The 12,286-nt window shown below is 40.5% G+C and overlaps 1 protein-coding gene across 1 annotated transcript in view; it reads right to left on the bottom strand.

Moving 5' to 3' along the window:
- The window catches only part of MRE11 (MRE11 homolog, double strand break repair nuclease), a 43,775-nt gene that overhangs the window by 11,508 nt on the left and 19,981 nt on the right, over positions 1 to 12,286 (bottom strand). The window contains exons 14-17 of the mRNA XM_054974320.1: positions 10,862 to 10,924; positions 9,993 to 10,221; positions 8,559 to 8,642; positions 1,152 to 1,210 (exon numbers count right to left, since the gene is read on the bottom strand). Coding sequence (XP_054830295.1) covers positions 1,152 to 1,210; positions 8,559 to 8,642; positions 9,993 to 10,221; positions 10,862 to 10,924 — 435 coding nt within the window. The remainder of the gene's footprint in view (positions 1 to 1,151; positions 1,211 to 8,558; positions 8,643 to 9,992; positions 10,222 to 10,861; positions 10,925 to 12,286) is intronic.

Raw genomic sequence — 12,286 nt, 5'->3', positions numbered from 1 at the left:
CACAAAGATTTCTTTTAGAGTTTAAATATTTCTTCTATTGAAATGTGTGTTTGCAATATGCCATCAAGTCGCTTCCAACCTATGGCGACCCAATGAAAGAAAGACCTCCCAAACATCCTATCATTAACAGACTTGCTCAAATCCTGCAAACTGGAGAACATGGCTTCTTTTATTGAGTCAAGCCATCTCATTTTAGGACTTCCTCTTTTCCTACTGCCTTCCACTTTTCTCAGCATTATTGACTTTTCCAGAGAATCTTGTCTTCTCATGATGTGAACAAAGTATGATAGCTTTAGTTTTGTCATTTTAGCTTCTAGGGAGAATTCAGGCTTGATTTGATCTAGTACCCACTTGTTTGTCTTATTGAAATATAGTCTAATCTTTTGAAAGAAGCAAGATATCAAAACATATATGGTTATTAATATAAATCCGACAAAGACGGAACACAGAAAAGCAATAAGAATCAGGTTAGCTAACATTTCCTAATTACTTCTAAGTTTAAAACATGCAAAGTTTCTATGAAATGCATTAAAATTTCCATAGCATGCAATACAATGATAAGATTCTCACCTAGGTGTTCATGAAATTTCAGTCAGAACTCTGACATAATATCTTGAGTTGGCACTTTTATAGGTTATCTTATGCAGGAATCTAAGACCTTTTTCATGTGATAGCAAAGATAAACTATGATTGAGTTAATGCTTAATAATTCATATTTTCAATTGTATAACATTCTAATTACCCAAACAGTGGCACTAGATCCAGCTGTGAGATAAAAACTATAAATCAGTAAAAAAAATGATAGGAAAAGTTAAGCGAGTAGATCATTATTGGTCCATTCTATGATTAGAGGACATTAGTCTAGAAACTGTCCACTGCTTTTAATTAGCTGTCAAAGATGAAAGTACATCTGGAAAGTACTTGTTATACAACAAGTTAGAAAAAACTACAGCAGAGTTCATACAGAGTTCAGAAAAGTTCACTACTATACATGCGTACCACTTAGTATAATATGCTGTAATCCATGTATCTGTGACCATGTCACATGACTTCCTACCAAGTTTGCTGCTCGGGGAGACCCAGGTTTGGAAATGTTGAAGACTACAGCAATAGAGTATCGGCTGTGTTTTTAGACGACTACTGGTACCTACCTCTGAATACCTCTTGGCAGGAATGTTCCGGGAGGGCTGCTGCCTTGTTGATTTAAAAGCTAAAATCAATCAAAGCAAGACAAGTTAGTGTAGACTGTCATCCAATATGATTTAAGTTCTGCTGAAAATCTTATAACATCATTACAATTAAAAAACGAAAACTCAAATGGATCAGTTTGCAACGTCCCACAAGTTTGTAAGTAAAGGGCTAAGAAGAAAAAGCTCTTACTGCAAAAAAGGAAAGACTATGGCTGCATAAACCCAACTTGTCATGCGTCTAACACTTTTCTTACATGACAGAAGGGGATAGGGAAGAAAAAAGGCACAGGAGCTCAGCAACAAGCCAGATTTGTGCACTTAACTGTCATTAAGAATGAAGTCTGAACCCAGCCTGGATTATGAAAGCCTAAAGACAGAGATAACTCTTTGATTACTTACAACTGCAAGTTAGACCAGCAAACCCCCATAAAATGCACAGCATATTATGACTTGTGTGAAAACGAATGGGGAAGAGATGAAATGTCATTCACCGGTTAAATGTGATATTGAACAACACTCACGCTTTGAAAGAGAATGATGAGAAGCATCGATATTGTTAGAGGAAAAGATGATGGAGAGAAACTCCATGGTGAAATTAAAGACACAATGGATACAGTGATTTTTTTTAAAAAAAGGGATATAAAAGCTCCCGTTTCATGTACAACTGCTGTTGTAGATTTCAAGACTTTAGGAGGGAGGGCTATACTTTTTTTTAAAAAATGAGCCTAAATGAGAAACTCTGAATATTTAGAAGCTTTCACAGGGGAATTGTTGTCACTGAATAATAGAACATGTTTGACATCTTGACATCAGAAACAAAAAATGCATCTCAAAAATACTAAGAAACAAGCTTCAACAATATTCATCAGTCAACAGAACACAGTAATTAATGAGGGAAACGCATGCATTTGCAAGACTACTGGAAAATAAAATAAACAGAACAACTGGGAAGAGAGAGACATGAAATATTTGCATGCCAACTTCACCATTTATTACTTTTATAATAATATATGTAATCCTTCCAGTCTCTCCGGGGGTCCTATCCTAACTTAAAGAAATTCAAACAAGTGAAAATTAATCTGTACTTGTAAGAGCCCCGAAATATTTGCATGTCAAATGTCACCATTATTATTCATAGTTCTAAGTCAGTATTTCAGTCTCCAGGGGGCCTATCCTAATTCATATGAATGAAGAGAAAATGAATCTTTTACTTATAACAGCTCTGAAAAGTGACTACCTATTGGATCTCCTTGCCCTCTTCTAGTTACCATGGAGCACTGCCATCTATGCAGTTCTTAACATTCAAGAACTGCAGCATCTTAGCCCAAAGAAGTATAAGCAACACTCACATCTGAAAATGCAATGCAGGAAAAGACTGATCTTCATTTACAGGAACTGGGACACGGGGAGGGGCTGTGGCTCAGAGCTGGAGCACCTGCTTTACATTGTAGGAACCCAGGTTCAATCCCTGGCATCTCCAGTTAAGAGCATCAGCTGTGAAAGGCCTCGACCTAAGATCCTGGAGAGGCACTGCCAGTCTGAGTAGACACTAGTCACCCTGGTGGACCAAATGGTCAGATTCAGTATAAAGCAGCGTCAAGTGTTCATGTAAAGCACTCCTGATAACTTAACTCCAAGTTTGGATCCTGATTAACGCTATTAGGGACAAGGAATTCATGCTGGAGAGGAGAGGAATGGGTGAGAAGAAGCACATTAGCCCTGCTGTCTTCTACTTCCATAGTCACAGGAATTATATATATATATTTAAAAAAACAATAAAAATAAATACATTCCATTAAAGAAATACAGGCAATGGAACAAGTTTGGAGGAATCTGGAAGCACCTGCTTCATCATTATAACTAATTCTGAACTAGGTCATAGAGTGTGGATCAAAAAATCCACAAAATGGGACAAGGACAGGCAAGGGTATTGCTCTCCAAGTCTGGGGGAAGCCCTAGATTTGTAGAAGAATATGAAACGGAACAAAACATTTGGGGGTAGAAAAACAAAATTATAGAAGCAACGTCAGCTACTTTGAGAAAAGTGTGCTACTGGGGTATCAGGAGACTAAATTGTCAGATCTTGCCAACCATTTCGGGGGGGGGGGAGGTGTTGCGGAACTCTCCACCAGTAATACTGAGAATTCCAAGCCTTAGTGTCAGTCAAGAGGAGGAAGAGAGGAGAGAGAGAGGGGGAGAGAGAGAAACTGAAAAAAAGAGGGAAGGAGCAGAAAAGGTAAAAAGGGAAAGCTGAAGATGAGGAAGAATACCAGAAAAGGGTGGGTGAGGGAGGGAGGGGGCAGGGGCTATCAGGGAAAGAAACTGAAAAAAGCAGGTAGGCAGGTAGGTAGGTAGAAGAGAAGGAATAGGGACTGTAGATATTGTCAGGGGCAGGCAAGGAGGAAAAGCAAAAGGGAGAGAGCCAATGGAGACATGAGATCCCCCCTCCACAAGTTTCCTGCAGATCACCTACTTGTTGTCTTCTATATTCCTTCTCCCCCCACTCCCCTCCAGATTTCAATTTATGCTTTAGAACTGCCAAAGGACTCATCCATTTACATGGAACATTTATAGATGTAAGGACTTGCAGAAGTACTCTTGTTCCATTAAGTCCAAGTACAGGATGCAGTCTTTAGATATTTCAATGAGCTTCAGTGAATTTTTAAATGTTTAACCAAAACATTTCTTTCTTTTTTTTAAGTCGATCTACTTATTCTCAACGACCTTCACTTAGCTGCATGACTTTCACAGTGCAGGGGTGGGGCCACGATGACACACAATGATACACAGTAGTCACGTCGGAAAATGATTCAGCTCCACTAGGAGAGTGACTCTTTGTTTGGAACAATCCTCAGGCTCAGGAAAGTATCCGTTCCCCCCTCCCTAAAGTGAAAACTCGCAGGCAGACTCACTTTCAAATCAAACGATTATATCTGAAACCGAAATCCTGGCCACACTTAAATGTATAAAACATACTCCTCATTTTGCTTGCTGAGCTTTGGCAAGGCAAGCTTCTGATTTGTGAAATTAAAACCAAAGCTCTGAGCAAAAGTCAAGCACACTGCTACCTGTGTCCATTCTGACAGCAGCAGTTCACCCATATTTGCATTCTCACCCACTCCTACTGAAAGTATTTTGCAAAAGGATCTATGGAAATCAAACGATGCCAAATACAAATTAGGACACAATGTGTTGTGTGCTGGACCCAGATCTCCTCACCGGACATAGCTCGCATTTAGTTGGCTGGTGCTGCCCCCAATGCCAGCGTTCCCACTGTGCATTCTTTCTATACTTTTCACCCAACAGTTAACCAACATCTCTCTTTTCACGGCCCTCTGCTGCTTATTTTGCCCAGTACAATAATTCTGGATTCTAAAAGTTTGAAAGAAAGGGTAATGCAGCCTCTCTGAAAAAGAAAGGAAGAATAGTCACAGAATTCATCTGGTACTGAGACCGTTCACCTGCCTTTCTCCAGTGACGGACTCAAGGAAGCTTGGAGCAATATTCATAAACCAGACAGCTTTCAACGATTTGAAAAGCAGCAATACTGTACAGTGTAATTTGCCTTGGGTCTCTGCGAGTAAGGTGGATTATAAATAAACAGATAAAAATGCAAAAAATAATCAGCCACTATCCTACAATGGTCTCAATGGGCAAACTCCTAAACACCATTAAGTAGCATACACTCTCTTGAATATTTTACTTCATTTATACTTCACCTTTTTCCCTGACGGGGAGCCAAAGCATCTTACTGCATTCTCCTCTCATCTTCCCAACAACAACCCTGTGAGGTAGGTTACGTCAAGAGTGTGTGACTGGCCCAAGGTCACCTAGCAAGCTTCCATGGCAGGGCGGAGATTCAAACCAGGGTCTCCCCAATCTTCATCTGACACTCTGTTACATGGCACTAGCTCTCAATCAGGCTCAATCTTGCAGAGCTTCTGAAAGACCAAAAGAGTGGTTGCCTTCCTGACACCCTCCAATGTGGAAGATACTACTGAAAAAGCCTGAGTTTTGAGAAGAGGTTGTTCCAACAAGCCAGCTGGAGGGAATGCTGAACAGATACTATTTAGAGGAGCAGAGTGAACCTGCCACATAGGTTCATACTAGCAGAAAATAAGCAAAGAAGGAGATTTTATAAGAAACCAGGCTAAGGCTGCAATTCTATGAACAACTACTTGAGCATATCTCCCGCTGGAATAAATGAGAATTACTTCTGAATAAACATGGATAGGACAGGTACATCTGCAGTCCTATGAATACTTACTTGGATGCAAGTTGTATTGTAATCAATGGCACTGACTTCCAAGCAAACACAAAGTTTGAATTATAAATTCTCCTTTTATTAGTCCATTTCCTATTTGATTGAGATTTGACATTAATGTGTATTTCATGGGCTGCTGTCCATTCTAAATCCTTTAGATAGTCTGATATACATCCAAGTAAGTAAATTCAACTATTGTTCACTGATCTTTGCAAGATGGACGCAATAACTCCTACCATTATCCATGGGGTTTGATTCAAAGTTCTGTGAGCAGCGCAGAGCAAATTTTGTGGAACGGAACTTCCCCCGTCCCACTGCAATCCTCTCAGCCGCCTGAAATTCTACTCCAGGAGTATCAGGGAACCCTCACAAACAGCATGGGGTGCAGATCAGCAGCAGAGTGCAGATCAGCAGACTCACCCCCCCCACCCCCTGCGTCATTATACCAGCAAAAGAGCACCTTTGGATCTAACCTGATGTAAATTCAATAATTCAATAGTGCTTGTGACAGAAAAAACAAATGGGTTATGAATCTGTATAAAGGTATCAGCCACATTATGGGTACAATTAACTTTAGAAAAAATTGCCCCACTTTCCTGTTTATATGCAAGGTGCTTTAACAACAATTCTCCTCTGGTTCCACCACGGATGCAGAAAAATCAAGAGTTCTGATATTTCACTATTCCCTTTCATCACTCAAGTTGATACAGAACAGCATGTTCTTCAGTTCTCTTGTTATAAAACAAACCCTTCTCCCATCTCAAAACAAGTCGATCATTAAACATAGAACACTCTGTTCAGATTCAAAGACAATGAAAACAAGAAACCATGCTACGGTTACAGACAACAATCAGCCCAGCTAATAAACACACACTTTGCCCTCAGACAACATGATTACCAAACGTCACACTGTGCAGTATCAACTTCCCACTGTGCTAATTCCTTCTATCTGTCTCTGCAGCGTCTAACCTCATTCACAATCATCATTATTACCGGCAAAAAAGAACCGTTCAAGCTGCTGATGAAATCATTGCAAACAATTTTTTTAATGTTGTACAGAACAACTACGCATGAACATATTCCTGCGTGACAGCAGATGGATGCCCTAGTATCCCTTGAAGTAGCAGCAGTAACATTTTTCTTGCGTGACGACGACTGTAACAACATAGAATAGTTCTGCAAAATGAATGTCAAGATCTGAAAAAGAAAAGGCTAGGCAGAATTATCCTTAGCCATGGCATTATACAGCTGATGACCTTTAAAATAAATGAGAGAAAAAAAGAAGACAAAAATCCTGAGAGCACTGTGCCACATACACGGTCAACAAAACAAACCAAGCAGACAATGTCTTTTGAGACTGTGACAATCTAAGGGAGGGGTTTGCCTGAGGGTCAGCATGAAAGGTAAAAGGAACTGGGAACCACCAAGAACCAGGGGAAGGAGAGGGGTTTGCTGCCACCACAAAAGAAATCTCAGCCTTCTGGCTCATTCAGCACCTTGGACAGCTGTTTGTAGGTGCTCAGGCAGAGAATACAAAGACCAACAAGGCAAAGAATCATTGCAACCTGGGAAAACCGGCACTCCCTTACCAGCTTCCCTGCAGTAGCTGTGCTCTCACTAAAAATGCAGCAACAATGAATTCCAAGAAAAAGAAAATACATTTATTTGGATATGAAAAGAAGGAGCAGGGAGTTTGGAGTAAGTACTTATCTAATTTGTCTAAAGGACTTATTTATTTTATTTATTTATAAAATGTGTATGCCACCTGTCTGCCCAATCACGGCCACCAAAGCAGCTAACAGTTAAAACATAAAAACATCACAATATCAGTTTGTTTGGTCAAAACCAAAACTAAAATGAATACGAATTGAAAGCGCACAAAACAGTAATTAAAACACAGGGCAGGAAAGAGAGATCCCAGAAGGAATGACAGATGAAACAAAAAGGACGTCACCCACTGGTGAAAGAGAGCAGCAGAAGGGGGCAGATGAAGATGCCTTAATATGGGGGAAGAGTTTCAGAGTTCTGTGGCGTGACTGAGAAGGCCGTCTCTCAGGTGGCCACCCGCCTAATCTCAGAAGGCAGGGACACCCAAAGCAGAGTCTCAAAAAATCAGGTCAGGTAGGTTGGCATAGAAGTGGTCCTTCATATATGCAGGTCCCAAGCCATACAGGGCTTTAAAGGTGCCTGAAAACCGACTGGGAGCCAGTGTAGATGGGCCAGGATTGAAATGGTATGGTCTCTATGACCTACTCCACTCTACATCCTGGCAGCAGCATTCTAGACCAATTGAAGTTTCTGAGCTTATTTCAAAGGTAGTCCCAATTAAGCTAAACCCTCTAAGGCAAAAGGGAAATAAATGCACAAACGTATCAACTAGTTAGATACATTCTCTAACAATCTAAAACACGTGCTTGTCACTATAATAAGTACAGTGGTTTGGCTCCAAATCAGCACTCTACTGGTTCGAATCCCACTACTGCCATGAGCTCAGTAGGTGGCCTTGGGTAAGCCACGCCTCTTAGCCACAGCTCCCCAGCTATATTGTGGGGATAATAATAACACTAACTTTCTCATCACTCTGGGTGAGGCACTAATTTGTCTGGAAGAGCAGTATATAAGCTAAATAATAATAAGTAGTAGTAGTAATAGTAGTAGTAGTAGTAGTAGTAAAGAACAGAATAAGGGAACTTAGAGCTTGGTGTTTCCTACTCTAGATTATTTAAATATGGAGCTCAATCACCCATTGATTTAACTCCTGTAGGAAACTGCGGCAGAGTCTGATCATGAGGGGGTTCAAGAGCCAATGTAAAGGTGCGAGAGAAACCATTCACAGCTCATTCTGCTAGCTGGCTAGGTTTTGGAAGTCACAAAGTTTGGGAGTCAATCTCAGTCTTTCTGGAATGCCATACCTGCTGGCTCACTGAGCTTTCCTCCCAGCTGGCAGGCCTTTTAGCAACACAAACTCACTTGGTTAGAGGAAAAAAGGGGCTTAGGGATGATGGGTGACTGGCTGATCACCACAGAGGTACCATGCAAAAGTACAATCATTTTAAACATGCACTGAAATGCAACACATTGATTCACTTGCACTGTAAACGTACCATCCAGGATAGACATGTTCTTCGTAGAAGCAGATATAGGATTGTACATTCTACTGCTATTTGTCTGTTCTTGAACACTGCTCCCTATAGGAAGAGTAAAACAGAGAGTTCAGTTTCTTCCCTTCTCCATCAGCTAGACAAGACTGTGTGGTTTTATGATGGATGGGTTGCTCACCTTTGACAAAACTAACACAGGCTCAAATCCTCACTCAGTCATGAAGCTCACAAAATGACTCTGAGTCACAACAGCTCACTCTGAACCTATATCACAGGGATATAGTAGTAACTGGGGCATGCATCGGTAGGTAGAGGAAAGACACCATGCACACCAGTCTAAACAACTTAGGAAGGGTGGGATAAAAGTGTAATAAATAATAATGGTGACTGAATAAAACTAATATATATTATTGCTACCTCAATGAGTCATGGCTGTAGAGAGCAACTAAATAGGTGGGTGGGCAAGAACTGAAGCTTTGAAGTCAGATCTTGTTCAGGGACTCTGGAGTCTAACAGCAAATCTGGAGTTTCTAAACCACAACTTTAGGTTCCAGTGGCTGGGATCCCAACAGGTACTTTGGACAAGTCCCACAAATCCACGTGCTACGTTTTAAGACGTAGCACCTGTAATTGCTACAGACCCCCAAACAGACCATGTGTGCAAAGCAAACACAAGACCATGTGTGCAAAGCAAACACAAGACCATGTGTGCAAAGCAAACACAAGACAAAACTCTCTGTGTCTGTAACATTTTTTGTGGAGGATGCAAAATTAATCATAGAAAAGTACGACTGAGGATATTATCTAGGCAAGTGGATACCTAGGGCTGTGTACACCAGTTCATTACCCACTGAAGCAACAGAAGATTGCAGGCACCTGTACTTTTTTCAGAGCCCTGAAAAAGAAAGCTGCCATATGGAGAAGCTGCTTCCTTAAGAGTATGGAAATCACAGGGTTTTTGAAAGCTCCAATCAGCATTAGAGTGGCAGTCTAAAGAGCTTCACAATTATCAAAAAAGCTATAGGACTGGTCACTAGACTGAGGGGTAGGAGCGAAAGATCAACAGTTCTCATGCTGGGGGTAAGACAGAAGATCCAGTACCGAAGAAAAAGAGCCAATGAAATCCTCAGCAATGGTTCCCCTACTAGAGCTCAGCCACCCATCACCACCAACCCTGGTAACACCCACTGGGCATGGACTGCAAGGCATTTAGGCAAATAATTATAAAAAGAAGGTGCTCTTATGAAATGTTTCCAAGTCAGTTAAGATGTATTCCAAATTCCTTCTTTGCTCTACTAGGTCACCAGTATATTAATGCCCTGATGAAAATTATAAACTCAAGTCTTGAAGAAACTTGAGGAATAATGTTGATTTGTTTGACTCGTAAGAGACTGTGTCTTTTTAAAAAAATGCAGTACAATTGCAAAGCTACTGGACCTCCTCTTCCCCGTCGCGGTGCTCCTCTGGCTGACGGGTTCTGCCCTCTTCCACCTCTTGCCCGGCCTCTTCCTCTCCCTCTTCCCCGGCTGGATGCTGAAGAAAGACCCTCATCTGAATCTTCATGGTCTTTTTGATCATAGGCAGCCACATCCATGAGGTCATCATCACTCAAGACAGAATCCTGGTCAGCTCCCTGAGATCGGTGGGCTTTAGCCCTGCTGATAGCCTGGGAGAAGCGAAACAACCATTTCAAGCAAAGGGGAAAGGTTTCGTTGGATCAGAAATCTCTCCCACCTACCACTCCACCTCCCAAATTGTCCATCTAGATATTAGTAGAAAAATAAAATTAGATGCATTTATTACTAACAGAAAGATGACAAGAGAAATGAACATAAAAAAGAAAGAAATCCAAGAGTTTGGAAATTCAATCTGGAAAAAAACAGACTGTGTTGGTCAACATTTTTCTGCAAGAAATTAAAGTCGATCAATCTACACGTGTCTTCAGGAGGTGAAAAAGAGTCACATGTAAAGTACTGTTGCTCTAGATGCATGCAGTGTGGGCAAGGTTTCAACCCACATAATAACCACACTCAAGAAGGACCCAGATATAAGCCACAAAAGAAGCACAATGTTCTATAATCAAAATACAATGGGGGAAACTGGTTGCCCTACAATTTTAACTCGTCTCCCAATGGTTAACTAAACCAGCCCCCCCCCAATCTTAACTGTAATGTTCCTAACCCATTAAATTATTTATTACCACATAAAGCAACCAAATCAGAATTTGTCTGTTCTTTTGCAGATACATATGTATGCTTGCCCAGTTTATCTGATTTTCCTCCACGTTTTCAGTTTAAAGAAACTACCTCACGAACTTCTTCATCTTCCTCCTCAGTATTCTTTTGTCGTGATTCTCTGAACAGTCGTACCTACAATAAACCAATATTAAAAGATAACTGTTATAGTGAGACAGGGTTTTAAAAATGAATACTTTACCCAAAGCCCACCCACCCCCTTTTCTCTGTTTTCTCTGTCAACTTTTGTCTCTAATTTTCTTGTAGATAAATCCCAAGTGCAAAAACAATATCAACAAAATTATAAAAACAAATTTCTTTAGAAGTGATTGATGAACCAGTATAAGTAGAGCCCTTGCTGTAGTTCAAAGAGAAAAGATGAAGAAAAGTTTGAGTTATACAAGAGAAGCACTGTGTATATTACCGACATACTTGTTTTCAATGGCAGACATAAGGAAAGGACATTCCTTGTAACAAGTTTACTTCCTCATTTTTCCAGAATATGCTATTTTTAATAGTGTATTAGGTCAGTACTGTGTTTTTTTACTCCACATATGAAAAAATAATATTGCGTGATTTGATTTGAAAGAAGTGTCATTTAGGCAGGAAGACCAAATTATGTTTTGATCCACCAGTACTGGTAAGTGATAACACCTCATAAAGACAGCCAAAACTACAACCTTGTGCCATATTTAGTTAATTGAGTAACCAGTTGTAATGCATCTAAGACTGCCATCCACGGGGCATGGCGTTGGCTTCGGAGAAGAGGGATGCCTGAGAACAGAGCGCTATCCCACCCCGCTCCAAAATCCTCAAAGCCCCTATCTTATTGAACTAAAAATCAACCCCAGATATGGGGGGAAACAGCGTGACTATCAAGAAGCAAAATGGCACAGTAGCACAGCATTTGCAAGACTTCTTTCCCGCAACTCAAGCCCCGAGGCCAGAGCCAGCAATTGTAAGCGACACAAGCACAATGATGCTGATGGGAAATGTGGTAGGAACTTCACCGAATATCCCTCTGGACTCAGAACTTGCTGCTTTGTTTGCAAACATGGAACTTAGTATCTTAAACAAAATGGCAAATCTTATAAAGCCACTTTTTGACCAGATCGCAGATCTCCAAACTAAAATGAAAAATGTTATTCAAAAAACTGACTGCGCGTTAGATATCTCCAGCTCTTCGCAAAGCAAAATTCTCACTCTGCAAAAGGAGAATGAAGAGATGCATGAAAGAGTTCTAAACCTGGAAGTAATAATGCAACAGCCGAATTTTAAATTTAGGGGGGTTAATGAGGAATTAACAGAAAAACAAGATGAATCTTTATTCCTATCCAACTGGCTTGCTAGCCTTTTGCATCCAGGCAAAAATATCACTCCAGCAATATCCAAAGCTTACTGGGTTGATCCTCTAAAAACAAACAGAAAATCTCCAAGGGACATCATTGCTACCTTCCCAGATTGGGAAACAAGAAAAATAATACTGGAAATTGCTAG

This window comes from Eublepharis macularius, chromosome 3 (assembly GCF_028583425.1).
Source record: "Eublepharis macularius isolate TG4126 chromosome 3, MPM_Emac_v1.0, whole genome shotgun sequence".
NCBI classification, from domain to species: Eukaryota; Metazoa; Chordata; class Lepidosauria; order Squamata; family Eublepharidae; genus Eublepharis; species Eublepharis macularius.
This window is presented reverse-complemented; position numbering and strand designations above follow the sequence as displayed.